The sequence below is a fragment of the Alosa alosa genome, chromosome 21 (genome assembly GCF_017589495.1).
Source record: "Alosa alosa isolate M-15738 ecotype Scorff River chromosome 21, AALO_Geno_1.1, whole genome shotgun sequence".
Taxonomy (NCBI): domain Eukaryota; kingdom Metazoa; phylum Chordata; class Actinopteri; order Clupeiformes; family Clupeidae; genus Alosa; species Alosa alosa.
Window position 1 is genome coordinate 19,080,358 of NC_063209.1, and position 16,967 is coordinate 19,097,324.

Sequence of the window (16,967 nt, forward strand, 5' to 3'; positions counted from 1 at the left end):
AACATTATTGGGGTAAGTGTTGCTTTTTCCAGCCTATGTTTTTGATGGTAACCCATTGTCAGTCAATAGTGAAAGTAATTATCTGTTTTGTCGTTGACTGACACCAAGGTGAAGTTAGTTTCACTTTGCCAATGAGTTCAAATAATAGACGAGTGCAAATGCGTGTAGGCTATACTCTGCTAGGTTTTAGTAAAGCATGGTTTAGTGGAATAACTGTTCCATACAGTCTCGCGTGCAGATTCCTTCAAATACGCCACTGACTATCAAAATACTGATGCGCTGTTAGAAGTTGCGCTGCTTGCTGTTAAAGGGAATAACAGATGTCATTCTCATTGGTTTAAATGATGTTACGCCCAAAACACACTCATGACTTAGGAAATCCTTGTTGCGCCATCCGCCCGACGAAACGAAATAACGAAATGATAACGAAAACACTTCCAATGTGAACTGGACATCCCACTTAATGTAAATAAGCTTTTCGCCAGTGACCACGTGTTTTAGACTACGATAATAGGGCCCTATGTGTATAGAGGAGTGCAATGACTAAATATTGTAGATATGCTTTTAGCTGCTAAATGGGGGGGGGGGGCATAATCTACAGTAGTGTGTCATGGTACGTGTTGAGAAGAGTGAAACACATGAAACACACAGGTCTGTGTGGATGGTGAGCATACAGTTTGAGGGATTACTGTACAGGAAGAGGAAGAGGCGGAGATAAAGTTCTGAGAAGTTCTAGGAGGTTCTAGGCCTGTAGATAACACAGGAAGGCCAGTAGGATCAGAAAACAGCTGTTCAGGAAACTGGGCTGGACCGAACTGGCTGCCCCGACCAGCATGGACTCCACGCGCGACCATGAGCCGTTGTTGGGGAGAGGCTTGATGCCCAAGGTGTGGCACATGAGGTTATACACGTCGACTGATCGGATTGGTGCAGCGCGGTAGTCTTTCTTGAAGTCTGTGGTGAAGAGGAGGTAATCAATCATGTCTCAATATTCTTATAAATATCAAATATCAAAGTAAAGAGATAAGAGATAAATATTTGTTTTCCTTTCACAATCTTCATTAATAATGCTTTTACTAAACATACTGCATACATGACAAAGGCATGCAGTTATACATGAGAATATTGCTTTGAATTTCATAATTTCAAGGAAGACATGAAGCATGGAAGACAGGAAGAGAGGTACCAACAAATTCAGCCATGACATGTCACCATGACACTATCTCAAAATGTTGTTGACATCAGGGTCAGCAGCTTACCAGGTCCCTGTGCCATGAAAAAGCCCCTCATGTCCACAAACTCATTGTCGTAGCCGTGCCAGCCATGCTGCCAAGCCTGTGCCACTTCAGTGTCATTCTTCCAGTATGGCAGCTTGGATTTGTTCTGTCAACAAAGAGAGCAGGGTCAGCACGTTGCCCTGAGCTGAGGAACCTTTTCTAAGCCCACGGCTCCCAGGAGCTTCGGGATTGGCCGGCTTTGCCTTGGCCTCTTGTGACGCACTCAGCTTTCTGTGTTGAATGGGTGTCATTTAGGAATGCTGGTAAGGTCCAGAGGTACCTAAGCCTTATGAGGCAGCAGATATTCACACATGCTAACAAACTTTCACACATGCTAACAAATTGCTAATTCCAGGGCTTGTAGTAGCATTGAGATAGAGATTACAGAGTAAAGATGAAGAGAACAGGACAGGCGAACAGGATAACCCCCCCACAGTGAAGGGCAAGGGGAAGAGAGGAACAGAGAGAAGGGTAGGGGGAAGAGAGGAACAAACTGAACCCTCACTCATCTGTTTCCAATAGAAGAAGCAATGAACAATAAAAGGAGTTGAGTTATGTATGTTAAAAAAGAAGTTGAAGAGCAATGTATATTAAAAAAAGGAGTTGAAGAGTTATGTATATTAAAAAAATGATTGAAAACAAGAGCACAGTAGAGACTGTGTATTGTAAATCTGAGGAATAAGGTCTCGTGTGTGTATTGTAAATCTGAGGAATAAGGTAGGTCTCGTGTGTGTATTGTAAATCTGAGGAATAAGGTCTCGTCGGGATCATCAGACCCCACTACTGGATTTAGTATCTAAGCAGCAAAGTAGGCCGAGGGTGTTATGTACACTAGATCAGCGCACTTTACTCTGTGAGCCTGCAGGTGTCATGGCACCAGTGCTGACCAACCCAAAGGCTGCCTGGGATGCAGTAGACACTGCTGTGGCTCTGTAAGAGTTTGTCTTGTCACGTAAGGAAAGTTAATGGCTACACTGTCAAATGCTACAGACGGACTGATTCTCTAAGGCAACATTTACTCTGAGAATGATTACATCTAGTGAAATGGGCATTCACAGTGCTTGGCCAGGAGTTCGAAAGTCAGAGCTCACAGCTTCTTAAGCTTGTATAAATGCTGCCAGGCACACCACGACCTTGTTACAGTGTAACTAAAGTGTATCTGACTGTTCGCCTCAGCCTTCCCTTCACTGGGTTCCAGAGGGAACCACAAAGTAGTGCGCAAACATATTAAAATGTAACCTATTTATGTTTAGATTTTTAATTTGTTTGTTTTTTTATCATGGTTTTATTACATTAAGTTGCTTTATTTATTTATTTTTTTATTTTTAGTTTAATTTGACTCAGAGAACTCACCTCTGTGATAAACCAGCCAGGCTCAGCCACAAGGGTGAGAGTTGAGACAAACTTGCCCCCTTTGTAGTGGAAGCGATCAGGGAACTCATCTCTGCGGTAAACACTCATGTTCTCCACAGCACTGAGGACTCGGTATATCTGGAGACAGACATGACAGTTCAAGATTAGTTTCCAGTGAAATGTCTAGTGAAATTCTCATAATGGTCACTAAGATAAAATGTTCACAAAAAATGTTTCCAAGAATTTGTAGCAGATACTATTTAAAACCAGCATTTTTTTTAAATAGAAATACTGAGTATAGTTACTTCTGTAACAAAATACAAAGAAATACTGGATTTTGTTACAGACGTAACCCTGATTGACCAAAGAGGTCAGAGGCAGGGAGAGATAATATAGTTTCTGAGATCATCATGCACAAATGTCATGAATATATGTTGCATTACAATGGACAGATGTACTCTGTGAAAAAGACAGGCTCTTATGGTTTCTCAGCCAAGTCTGAAGTCTGTGAACTCTTTACAGCAGGTAATCAATGGCATACAGGCTTTAAAAGTCTATAATGGCACAACAACTTTGCAGTCTAAAGGCCCAGACAGAAAATTCCCCCTGAAATGGCTGTTTCCCCACAGGAGAGCACAAGAGCATCCTTTGAATCAAAACATTTGCAAACATGATGTGTTTGCTTGTGTTTGATGATGCCAAAAGTAAAAAGAAAATCGTATTTTGAAAAGAAACATATTTTTCCTCAGTAAATCACCAGTTAAGCTCAAAAACAACTCGTAGGCAGACAGGAAGTGACTGGTAGGCAGGAAGCACCTCACCTCCTCAAACTTGTCTTGCTTTGGCCAGAGGCTCACAACAGGGCCCCTGTCCATCATCTTGATGACATCAGACATGTCTATGAAATGATCCAGCTCGATAACTTTCTCCATCCACTTGATGTCGGTCATTCCATGGTCAGAGAACATGATGACGTTTAGGTTTCCGGCCATGCCCTTGTCCTGAAATACAACAACAATTTTATACATATTTAATACATATCACTTGTAGGAATTTCAATGTATTACTGTGAATTAATTTCCATGTACTCTAGCTCAATGACAAACAGTCTATTCTGATAAGAGGTGACTTTAATATTATTATTATTCTTTTTTTATTGTATCACACATTTCTTAACAGCACAAACAATAGATAATGTAACACGCTGCACAGGGTGAAACTTATGACAGCGAACGAGACAGGATCAACACTCAGCTTCAATATCTAGTGTTTCAAAATATTCCCTCATCCAAGTGACTCATGACATGATTATAAGTAATGAAATATGACGTAAATTGTGAAAAAAAAACTGACCTTGATTTTTTGGTTGAGGGTCTGAAAGGCCACGTCCAGCCTGTTCACAGCATGCTGCACCTGGGAGGAGCGGGGACCGTAGTGATGGCCCTCCACATCAATTCTCTCATAGTAGACGCCGGCCATGTCTGCTTTGCCATCTCTGGGTAAAGCCAGAGAAACAGAGAGAGAGAGAAACAGAGGGGGAGAGAAAGAGTTGATCAATAGCTCTTCATGTCTTATCACAGGTAAGTGACTAAGAGAGATGTCTGGAGAAAAGCTCTTCTAAACTACTGTAATAATGGGTCCATGTTCAAATGAGATCTGTGAGGTCAAGACAGATATTCACTCCCAGGGCACAGTTTTTTAAGTCAAAATGTTTTGTTTTGAAGGCCAACATCACCTCTGGGAGGTATATTTGAGGTGTGTAAGCGTTGACTTATCACTGTATGTATTTATAAAGCCAATGACACAGGGATGATTACTCAGCAAGGGTAACTACAGATAAAGCAAAGTGCACCTTACTTTAATACATTGAGAGCCTTCTCAATTGACTCTGTGAAGTTCTTCTCAGAAGGATCGTAGACGTACTCCTCGCAGAATTCTGATCTAACTCCAAGAATCTCCACTTCACAACCTGATGAAAAATGTCATGAGCTTCAAGTTGTCTTTTGTGTCTTGAACTACTGCCAAACTCTGGGCAGCAGTGGTCATTGTCAGAAATGTCTGCTTTGCTAAAATGTTAATGGAGATGATGTACAACTCATATCCAATTTCATTTTTTTATTTTTAGTTCATCATTCTTTGAAGAAACAAAACAGCATGCAATCCTCTGCAACCACAACAAACCAAAACATAGAGTATTATCCACTTATACAATACCTGAAACTTAGCCCTGCGAGTTTTGTAATGTGTCATTTATTAGTAAAATTGAACCATACAAGAATGAATGTGATGAATATCCTTGAATCTAAATTTGAAAGTGCATGCTTAAAGACATCTGTGGGTTATTATCACCCATACTCAGTGGGTTATTAATGACTAATACACACTGTCAGTTTTATCACATTTCAATTCATCATCTTTATTCGCAAAAAGGGAATTGCAAAAAACATCAGTTCAGATTCAGATAACATCATTAAAGAATTGAGAGAGGACGTCGTAATGGTGTTATGTGTAAACAAGCTTAACATTCACAGTCTTATTTAAGCTCAAAGACAACCAACACTTTTTGGTTATCCTCCTACAGCTTGTGCTCTATTAATTTAACAGTTTGTTAAGAGTACTGAATCACCCAAATAACTACTTGGTTCAAAACACTACCTGGCCAGTAGTACATGTAGGCTCTCTTCTGCAGTCTCTGCATGGTCACCCACAGGGGCTCCGATCCATCCCACCACAGAGGCAAGCGGCTATCCTTGTTAAGGCCGATTAGGAATTCCTTATTGGTGTTCTTGTCCCACATGTAGTTCCCCGTCATGTGGTGCACTTCACAGTATCGCCCTTCAGAGTCCGGAAAGTCAGAGAAAAAAAAAAATTGAAGAAATTGTCTGTGTATACATGTATGGCTTAGGGTTTTATGCGAAGGAAAGTTTCACCCACACTCCTAAAACGAATGTGTTGATTCTAACTGTTGTTATACTGTGTACAGTCTTACACCAAGTGGACACTCTATATCCAAATAGGGACAACACAGTTTGTGTTGTTTCTAACACATTCCTTTTAAGAGTGCATATGGCAGCAGGTGGCAATAATTTGTGGAGATGCTAGCAGGCAGCTGTCTTTTATTATGACCGCCAGCTTAAACGGTCATATAATGATTGTCAAAGTCCGCCCCGTCATCTACTTCCTGAATTTTTGGTCAACGATACCCGGGACACCGAAACACCGGTGCACATGAAATTTGGTGGGTATGTAGCCCCACTAGACTTTTACGGAAAAAATTTGTTTCGTCCCCGGGGGCCACTCCCCCCCCCATGCTGGGCCCCCCGAACCGCAAAAAAAGCAGTTTTTCCTAAATAACTACCTGAACCGTTGCACTGAGGATGAAGAATCTTTTATGGTATGTTGGTCTCAAGGGCCCACATCAACCTGGCCCATAATCACTCATTTGTGATTTACCCCCCCGGTAAAAATGAAAATGCAATATCATTCTGCTTTAATCGCCCCTATCTTCAGTTAAGATGTTCAGAACTGCACCAAATTTTATGTGTATGATTGACCTGGAATTCTCTGGGGGTGTGCCAACTTTCGTAGAATTTTATCCATGGGGGGGTCTAAAACAAATTAGGTTATGTGTACATTTAGTGACTGTACACTCATTGGCCTGTAGATGGCGGTGCACACATATACATATACACATGCACACACACACAGGCACGCACATACTATCGGTATTAGAACGGCCGATACATAATTACAAATTCAGTAGGATTAAAAAAAGCCAAATATTCATCATCATAATCATGGCTGCATTTCCAGTATTGGCGATACGTAGTCGTTTGTCCACTAGATGGCGCATCGTTGCAGTGAGACGTAATTTTGTTGGAAGTTAAAAGTGGGTTGGAAAAACAATGAACACTTCCTACAAGGACTGTAGTTTACCGCAGAGAACGTCTAATAAGGATAGGACGATGTTCACATGAAATGTAATTCCCATTTCTTCTTGAAGCTGAAATAAATCTGAGGATGTTTATCGGACATGCTTGATTTTTACTGCAGGTACGTTAATCTTATAATATCAATAAGGACCTAGGTACAATAATGTTACTGTTAGCGTTGGTTGAGTGATGGAGGCCAATTTGATTGATTGCATTTGTAGAAAACTATAAATGCGGTTATACCAAGCAAATTGATAGCAGCACTGTAGTTGTAGCTGTCGACTGTCATTTGTTGCACGTGCTACAAAAATCATTCTGTGCAATGGAGGATTTACCAACGTTTGTCACGGTTGCAAGGGCTTGACCCAAACGTAGGGCAAAGTACGGCAAGGCAATCTTCAGAGTTGCAAGAATCTTTATTTTAAACATAAACCACATAGACTAATAACCAACAAAGACTGAGGGGAGACAGAGGGTTTAAATACACAGGGGTAACAGGGCACAGATGGACAAGGAACAAGGTAAAACAAGACAGGTGGAAACCATAATTAACAGACTAACGTGGATCAGGTGAGGGGCGGAGACACGGGCACAGGGAACAGAAACACATGGCAAAACAAACAAAGAAACACATGGAACAGGACACAGGAAGTAAACAAGAGATGAAGACATGAAGGAAAACACTAAACAGGGAAAACAAAACACGACAGGACCCTTACAACGTTACACCGGTCTGATACAGTTTTGCCTATACATGCGTGAGACTGAGACGCCTGTTTATTTGTTTTAAGTGCGTGCAGGGTGTGAGAGGGGAATCGATGTGCTTTGATTCCAGCTTGGTAGTTGTAGTCTGTGAGATTAAAAAGCACATGTGTGTGAAGTATCCAAACAATGACACCTTCATTTCATTATAGCTGCTTTAGAAACACACCTTAAGCTACTGTGTAGTGGGTCCCATTTAGAAGTGGCTACTTCATTCGCGCTTTCCTTGATTCATGGAGCTGCGTGAATTTTATTACAACTTTTCGCCACGATATGGCAGTTTAAGTCCGCTTGATACTGTAAGGCGTAAGCCATTGGTTTCCAAAGGAGATTTTATTTGTGTCGTCAGCATAGCCTATTGACAATTTATGTTGTAAATAGGCCTACCTTATAGGCTTACCTGTAACAGCTTTCTATTAGGATCTAGTTTGTTAGTTACAGTTTTGTCATAACTCCCTGATGCATTTTTGCATTTAGAATAGCCAGAGCGTGGATATCTCAATCGGAAAATTAAACAATATCGGGCGCCTATGGACTATGGACTGATCTGCCCGCTATTTATTTTTTGATTTCTTAAAAGATTGAGCTTGGTCTGGTGAAAGTCAGACTAGCCATGGACCTCAGTTACACAATGCAAGGGAACATGAATCAGCCTATATTTGCACGAACAATAACGGACAACAGCTCTTCAACCTCTTCTGGTTAGATGTAAAACAGCATTTCGTTTCAGACTACTGTTACTTAATTTGTGCATTAACAATAACGTTTCATACTACTGTTACTTAATTTGTGCATTGACAATAAAGTATCACATGAACTAAAGATGACTAAAATCTTATGTAGAAGAAGAAACATTCACAAAAAACCCATCCATCCAAAAATGACCTTTGTTTTTGATAGCTGTTGAAAACGGCATGGAACTGACAGAGATGTTTTTGTTTATTAATAAATAAATAAATAAAAATATAACATTATGCTGATACCTTTTGCTTTTCCCAAATACAATGTAGCCTACAGGTGTAAGTGACCTTTCATCAATCCAGTTGCAATGGATGAACTGTGATGAACTGCCCTACTTGTGATTGTTTAGAGATTTTAAAGGTTTTATAACAATGCTACAACTTCTTTGACTATTCTACAATCTATTCACCTTTTCAGCGCCATTAGGCTACTTTCTGTGCAGCCACACACACACACACACGCATGCCAAACAAGCATACACAAAAGTTTCAAGAGTGGGGGATGGAGTAAAAGATGGAGACAAATTGAAGTGTGATTTATTTTCTCGGAACGGATGTACAGGACTGAGCGGCAGTCATATTTTGTACCGGTACTAAAGTTTCCACCAAACACATTGAAATTCCACAGTAGTTGTCAGAGTAGACATTATGCTCATTGAGAAACATTGTGTGAAGTCGCTCCACCCCCGCCAACATTATGACTAATGGAACCGGAGTCAGTATGGGATAAACAGTCTGGGAAAATCCAAACTCATTCACAAAGTGAATAAAGTCTGGTGACTCATGATTGGGATTTGTTTCCAACACTTGCATCGCAACAGGCACTAACTTTGAAATCATTGGTCCAGCCTTACCGATCACATTGATCAGAGATTCTTAACGTTACTTCCTACTTTGCCAACAATGTATGTGGGTCTAAACAGTACCTTAGCTGTAAAATAAGTTTGCAGGTGTAGCTGCTACTGTTTATCACAATAAGTTTTCGTCTTAAGGTTTTGTCTTCCCCTCTCATCACGGATTGGCCTGACATTTTTCTTGTCTGAGGGAAACGCTTATGAACTGTGGTGTTCCGCACTAGATCTCCCTGAAAGATGTACAGTAGGCAGGCGGGGCCAGGCTATAGGATAGAGGGTACAGTGATGAGAACACACTGGGACACACAGGGAACTCTTTCCCTACTTCTGGTTTGTATATATGCATGTCAAAATGGGAGATAAGGCCATTCTGTGAGGCTCCAAATCCAGCACAAGAAATGTATTGTCCTGTCTCATGCCGGACTAAAATGACTGAAAATCAAGAGTCAGCCGCCGCTAGTTAAGACAGAACCTCAATTCAGGGCACAACAGAAAACACATCTGTAGTGGTGCACTAATCTGCAGTGATTGCTGTGATAAAATCAGGCATTCTCATCACCTCAGGGACAACAGCAGTGTAATTGTTTTATCAGAGAAATGGTTCAAGTTAACAATCTGTTATTGAGGGATACTCAAGGACGTCGGAGGCAGTTCAAACTTAGGAGGGACAAAGTGGCGGGGAAGTCTTGGGGTTCTCTCCCCCTGGTTTGTTTTTAACTAAGCAGATTTCCTTAATTCTGGTTCATTCTAACAGGTGGCCTAATGGAGAAGTTGACATTATGTCTTGACTGGACAAGCGAACCTGGCTGAGCTGAGCATGCTTTATAAAGTGACAGAAATTGTGCTGAATTTGGGTTAAATCACGGTTTGAACTCAATATAGCCTAGGCCTACTGATAATATTAAACAACGATTACGTTCAGGGCTGGTTTTAGCCTATTACATTTGGGTGGGCTGGTAGAAAGTTTGGGTGGGCAACATAGCAAAGCAGTCAAATTGGATCAAAATTGACATAAACACAAAACACAAGCACACAAAAATCCATTTAGTTTGGGTTGGCGAAGTTTGAGTTGGTGAAGCCAACAGCCAGGGATAGGCAATACAACCCCAAAACAGAAAAAGTTGGGACGTTGTGTAAAATGCAAATAAAATCAGAATGTGATAATATACAAGTCTCGTAAACCCATATTTAGCAGCAACAAGGACATAGACAACATATCAAATGTTAAAAAAATGAAAATTTGGACTATTTCATGGAAATATATGTTACTTTTGAATTTAATGCCAGCAACATGTTTAAAAAAAAGTTGGGACGGGAGCATGTTTACCACCGTGCTGCTTCACCTCTTCATTTAACAAAATTCTATAAATGTTTAGGAACCGTGGAGACCATTGGCTACAGCTCTGAGAATGACATTTTGTCCCATTAATCCCCAATATAGGATTTCAGCTGCTCAACAGTATGGGGTATTCTTAGTCATGTTTTTCATTCCATAATACAGACAGGCCATCTTAGCACCTGAACTCTTCCTCTGTGGAGAAATACTATTGCAACTAAATATGAGTTAAACTAAATTAATACTTTTTGCAACTAAATATGAGTTTAAGAGATTTGCAGATTATTACATTCTGTTTTTATTCATGTTTTACACAATGTCCCAACTTTTTCTGTTTTGAGGTTGTATTTCTGATACATTTTTAAGATAAGTATTTCAAATACAAAATAGTATGTTGTCATTTGTATTTTACAGTATTTCGTTGAAGAAAATGGCTTTGTATTTTGTATCAAAATACTTTACAGGTGTGTATTTTTGTAGTTGTACTTCATAAAAGTACAGAACAATGAATGCAGCCTCTGACTAGGGTTGCAAAGGGGCGGAAAATTTCTGGTAAATTTCCGGAAACTTACTGGAAACTTTCCATGGTAAATTAAGCTGGGGAATTTTGGAAATATTCCAAATTGGAAACTATGGGAATTAAGGAAATTATGAGAATTAATGGGAATTAACTTAAACTTTTTCATATACAAACATTAAAACATTTTGTTTCATAATAACCAATATGATTTGTTTGTTCATATTTTTGCTTAGCTTAGCATACAAAGCTAGCTACCATGCTAGCGGGAATGTCAGGATCTGGCCCAGACTGTTGGAGTTTGTGCCACCCTGGTGGCCATTTTGTGTATTGTCCTGTGTTTGTTTTTGCCTGTTCCCCATGTGCTTTTGTGTTTACCTGCCTGTCCCCTGTCTTTGTCTCCGCCCCATCTCCTTATTTGGTCTGTGCTTCCTGTCTTGTTAGTTTTTCCTCCTTTCTGCTTCCACACCTGTTCCCTGTTATTGTCTTGTTGGTCTCGTCCAGTCCTCTGTCTCTCTGTTAATTGGTCTGTGTATTTCTACCCCCCTGTCTCTTTGTCCTTTGTCGGATCGTCTCTCTCTTTGTCTAGTCAAAGTCCCGTATGTACATATGTATGTACGTATGTATGTATGTATGTATGTATGTATGTATGTATGTATGTATGTATGTATGTATGTATGTATGTATGTATGTATGTATGTATGTATGTATGTATGTAAGAAAGAAAGAAAGAAAGTCTTTAAATGTAAAGTTTGTGTTAAAAATAAATTCCTTTTTGATACACCACGCCACTCAACAACAAAATCCGATTGGTTGGAACATTAACTGACTATCAGTTTGTTCAGTTAGAATCCCAGAAAATGGTAAAACAAGTAAAAAAGACAACATACCACCCCAACCAAACCTTATAGATTATGTAAGTTATATATAAGTTGTCAAGCTTAATCAGACAGATTAATCGTCCCATTACAGTTTAATTACAGTGCAAAATGACGTTCACCAATTTGAATGAGGAGAAAAGTGACGACAAGTCCATAACTGGGCAACTCTGTTCGTAAACTTCTCCCAGTTTCACACCAGTTATTCCCACAAGAGATGACGTTTTCATTGGGAATTTATTTTCCCCATGCACATAAACGCACCATAGGTTTCCTTTACGTCTAGTAGCCTCTGCTGATTGCTGTGTGCAGGGTAGAAATTTGACTGAAAATGACTGAAATTGCATTAAATCAGGTTGTTTTAACTAGTATTAAAGACCCATTCACACCAAGAACGATAACTATATATATCGTTCTCATTAATATGAATGACGACGTTCACACATAAACTATAACGATAAAGACATGAAGAATGATATCGTTGGGGATCACTTTCAGAGCGATTTTCAGAACGATAAAAAGATAATAGCCTATCAGAGCTCATCAAATTTTAACCGTCTCATTCATTAACACAAGGAGAGACTTTGTTTATCGTTGGTCAGTGTGAACGTTTTTATCGTTATGGTTATAGGCCTAGTTATCGTTATCGTTATCGTTTTTGGTGTGAATAGGCCTTAAGGCCCATTCACACCAAGAGCGATAATGATAACTAGTATAAATAGACCTAAATATCATTCTCGTTAATATGAATGACAACGTTCACACATAAACTATAACGATAACGACATGAAGAACGATATCGTTGGGGATCACTTTCAGAGCGATTTTCAGAACGATAAAAAGCTAATAGCCAATCAGACCCATCAATTTTTAACCGTCACATTCATTAACACAAGCAGAGACTTTGTTTATCGTTGTTCAGTGTGAACGCTTTTATCGTTATGGTTATGGTTATAGTTATTGTTATCGTTATCGTTCTTGGTGTGAATAGGCCTTTATGCTGCAAGATGGGGTTTTGTCCACTACATTTAAGTTCCCTGTTATAGACTAACTTGCCGTATTAAAAATTCCCAGTTTATTCTCATTAATTCCCGTTTATTCCCGTTAATTCCCGTATATACCCGTTAATTCCCATGGAAAGTTTCCAACTTTGAAAATTCCCAGAATTTTGCAACCCTAACCATTACCCATCCAAATTCACCTGAGGATAATAATACCAAGTGGCAAATTGGTTCATAGTGCTGCTTTAAGCCCAGGAGTAAAACAGGAGATATCAGATATCAGAGTGTAAGGGAGGAGGCAGATAGAGCTGATGTTTGTATCTCCAGCATTAAACCAGCTCATGTCCCAAATATTCAAATGTAACATACTCAATATATTCATTATGTATGTATATCCAAATGCTACATAGCACTGAAATATTAGATTGATATATAGACATAAAATGATGTTGTATGCAATGATTATATTTATTCAGTGTTAATATTACACAATGACAACAGCTCTTTATCTTCTTTCACTAGAATGAATGCCTGGAATGTGAGCTTACATAAGAGAGGTGTCCACAGTGAAAGGTCAACTATGCCTTGACCACCATCTAACCACCATCCAACCAAATAAAGGGCACAAAAAGAAAAAAGGGCAATTCTTCTTATTCACCCGGCAGCCAGAACGAGGCTACAGGGTACACTTGCCATCACACTTCAGTCCAGCAGATGGTGGCAATTCACTCCGTTTGCAAACTGCCAAAAACAGAAAAAGAAGGGTTCACTGGCAAAAATAACTTGAACGCAGTCAGGCCGGATTTTTTGCTCGGAGACTCGTGCGGAGGTCTTGTGCCCCGAGGTATCCGGACGTCACTATCATATTCTCCAACCACAATGGCCTCCCTTATTATGTGCCTACTTCCGGAATCTTAGTTCCGGTATGACACATTACAATGTTTCGGTCTTAGACCTTCATCAGGTAAATTCTAATTTAGGAATTCTAATTTACCTGATGAAGGTCTAAGACCGAAACATTGTATTAGAATTAGAATTAGAATTTACCTGATGACGGTCTAAGACCGAAACGTTGTAATTTCTAATAAAAAATAATTGCTTGCGGAATGGTCAGTGTGCGGGACTCTAAACATTCATCTGGGGAATAGCAAGGGTGCCATGCACTAATCATTCATTCATCTGGAAACATTCCTCTGATTTTTAGATTCAACTCCTCTGACACACTACTTTGACGAGAGCAGAAGTGGTGAAGCAGCGGTACCGTCACTGACACACTAACGAGAGCAGGAGTGGTGAAGCAGTGGTAACGTCATTGACACACTAACGAGAGCAGCAGTGGTGAAGCAGTGGTAACGTCACTGACACACTAACCAGAGCAGCAGTGGTGAAGCAGTGGTAACGTCACTGACACACTAACCAGAGCAGCAGTGGTGAAGCAGCGGTAACGTCACTGACACACTAATGAGAGCAGGAGTGGTGAAGCAGCGGTAACGTCACTGACACACTAACGAGAGCAGGAGTGGTGAAGCAGCGGTAACGTCACTGACACACTAACGAGAGCAGGAGTGGTGAAGCAGCGGTAACGATAAAGAAGGACGTATAGACACTAATTACATTCAGAATAGCGGCAGGTTCAAACACACCTGGCTCCACAGGAAACAAACGAGCTCACCAAGAGCCTTTCGTTCAACTGGTCAATACAGTCTAAGGCACTAACACAGGTGCTTTCACTAACCTGCTGATCAACGTGATTGAAGAGTTATGCTAATTAGAATCAGCAGGTTTAGTGAATGGGTGGAACAAATGTATGGTGGGGCTTTTTACGCTCTGAAGCCAAAGTTTTCCACCTGCAATGCTGAGTTGCCTGCAATAGTGCTGGGCGGTATGACCAAAAATGTATATCACGGTATACTTATGGGAAAAACGTATGGTGTTTTGTGTTTACCCTCACTATGCCTCGCAGTGGCACCATGCGTGCGTCTGAAAAAAGTCCCGTCTGAAACACTGTCAAATACACCGGTATGGCGGTATATTAAAAATTCATATCATAACGAAAATATACACCGGTATACGGTGTGAACCGGTATACCGCCCAGCACTAGCCTGCAGTCCAGACCTGGCCTTTGACCTCTGCCCACCTACAGTCTGGCACTTTGGGCCTGAAACAACCCCTGGGGCACGCAAGGCCTGGGGCTTTGTCCCTCTCGTCTGTTTGGTTACGTTGATAATGCCTGTGCACAATTGCCACCGCCAATTCACTTCTGACCCAATTGATGCATTGTGGCGGGGAGAATGCACCCCCACCAAAACAACCACCATCAGCAGATCCCGACCACGGGGGCGATCTAGTGACGCGGAGCGACTGCACACAGGCCGTTTATCTTAGAGCTTAGCCAGGGAAGCCCTTTGTCCCCTGCAGGGAAGCTTTGGGGTGCACCACACAATGATGCCCTTGCCTTGCGGTGCAGCGTAGCATCCGTTATAACCAGCAAGGCTCCTGGTGTTGACTTCATGCTGCGCACAAGCCAAGCAGATTTGATGATTGTTTCTAGTGGTAAGTTGTTGGGGGGGAAACGCACAAGCTATCTTGATCAGTTTGCTAACGTTGGGTCTTTACTAAGGACTCTTCCAATAATGTGAGGGTATGTGCATGACTATGAGGGTATGTGCATGAAGGTGTGAGAATACATGTGTGCAGCTGTGTTTGTGCATCTGTGTGCAAGCATATTGCATGTGCGTGTGTGTGTGTGTGTGTGTGCGTGTGTGTGCTGCGTACTTGGAGTACTTCTGTAATTCTGAGCAGCACAAGAATAGCCATGAACCATTTACCATGAACAAGGCCATATGCCTCTCATATGCCCATATGACTCAATTATTAGTGACCAATGACCAATAATTGATATAATTTGACAATATGTTTGGATATATTATATATATATTATATTTATGACAATATATTGGATATACCATGCTTATTAAAAGATAGTATCCATCACCACATGAATTATCCATCCTATATTAGCCTAGGCCTACATTAATAGAGATCTTAATTGTCAGTGCAAATTAGATAGCTGCATCTCCACTGAATTTCAGCATAACATTTTCAGTACAGGCTAGCATCTCATGGTAGCCCTATTGTATCTTTATTGTATGTAAACATTAACTTTCTCACCTTACCTTCTCTTTGTCTGCTCAGCTTCTGCTGGCTTTTCTTAATGTTGTTCATTGCACCCTTATTCAGGTCAGGTGAATGAAGAAGGCAGAAGGTAGAAATTGCAGTAACAAGGCATCAATTTTTTTATTATTATTTTGGACAATGGACTTGTGGGAATTTAAGTTTATGTGAGCTGCGCGTGACACTGCGTTGCGTTTGTTAAGTAGCCTTGTCCACGATAGCCAACTACTTTCGTGTTTACATTTCAGAGGTATCTGCAACTGCGTGTCACGTAACTGTGTGTCGATGCAAGGATAATTGTCTCGTCGGTTATTTTCACTTAATAAATTAAACGAAACGTGAAAAAGAAATACCGATGGATATGACCTCGTTGTCCCTCGGTAGCTTACGACCATGACCATTAAGTCTTGATGACAAGTACGATCTCTGGGGGGGAAAGGGACAAACTGGTGCTGTGTAAATTTGGGTCTATTACTCTTTCCATCCACACGTCAAGTCAAGTGCAAAAGAAACATTTCCTTTCCCAAAATGCGTAGGCTAAACATGCCCTAAACTCAATAGCCTACTACTGGTTACTGAGGCTAAAACGTGGAACTGAGACATACCTGTCATGAGCGAGTAGTAGTTGGGGTAGGAGAGGCTTGGAAAATCTGGCGTCATATAATCCACCTTGACGCCGTTTTCCACGATCTCCCTAAATCCTGGTAGTTTCTGCAAGTCGTCCATGTAGTCATAGCGGAATCCATCAATGAGAAACACTAAAAGTTTGTGACTCGCGTCGCAGGACTTTGAGATAACGAGAACGACGGCAATTATTGCACAAGATACCGTGGTGAGTTTTGTCATGATTAACGGTCACAAAGTTGTCAACCGACACACGCTACTAGATCGCAGCGTTACGAGAGCATCTGCTTGTGATGCGCGGAGCCGCTTGAACCGTCAGATTTAGAGGCGGAGACTAGAGGAGTGACTCAGAGACCCATGCACTGGGCAAACGGTGACGCAGATGGGCCTTGATAGTAATCACAACGACTAAAATTAGTTAGACCTATCTATCTATCTATCTATCTATGCCAGGGGTGTCAAACATAAGGCCCAGGGGCCAGATCAGGCCCACCAGCAGGTTTCATACGGCGGCCCCC

The 16,967-nt window shown here is 40.8% G+C and overlaps 1 protein-coding gene across 1 annotated transcript; it reads right to left on the reverse strand.

Annotated features, from left to right (window-relative positions):
* Window positions 1–290: 290 nt before the first annotated feature.
* LOC125286507 (glycerophosphocholine cholinephosphodiesterase ENPP6-like) lies at window positions 291–16,753 on the reverse strand. The gene is made up of 8 exons (XM_048231653.1): window positions 16,431–16,753; window positions 5,286–5,465; window positions 4,488–4,599; window positions 3,984–4,125; window positions 3,452–3,631; window positions 2,631–2,768; window positions 1,260–1,383; window positions 291–954 (listed from the first exon to the last, which is right to left on the reverse strand). Exons 1-8 carry the CDS (start codon window positions 16,669–16,671, stop codon window positions 743–745), a joined length of 1,329 nt encoding a protein of 442 aa, XP_048087610.1. The 5' UTR covers window positions 16,672–16,753; the 3' UTR covers window positions 291–742.
* Between the last annotated feature and the right edge of the window lie 214 nt (window positions 16,754–16,967).

What these genes read in the sequence shown, in the direction of transcription:
- LOC125286507 (XM_048231653.1), bottom strand. Translation starts at nt 16,671, where the DNA reads ATGACAAAACTCACCACGGTATCTTGTGCAATAATTGCCGTCGTTCTC. An exon ending in AAGGCTCTCAATGTATTAAA is followed by an intron (nt 4,126 to 4,487) that starts GTAAGGTGCACT and finishes GGCTTTACCCAG; the next exon opens with AGATGGCAAAGCAGACATGG. An exon ending in CTGGCTGGTTTATCACAGAG is followed by an intron (nt 1,384 to 2,630) that starts GTGAGTTCTCTG and finishes CTTTGTTGACAG; the next exon opens with AACAAATCCAAGCTGCCATA.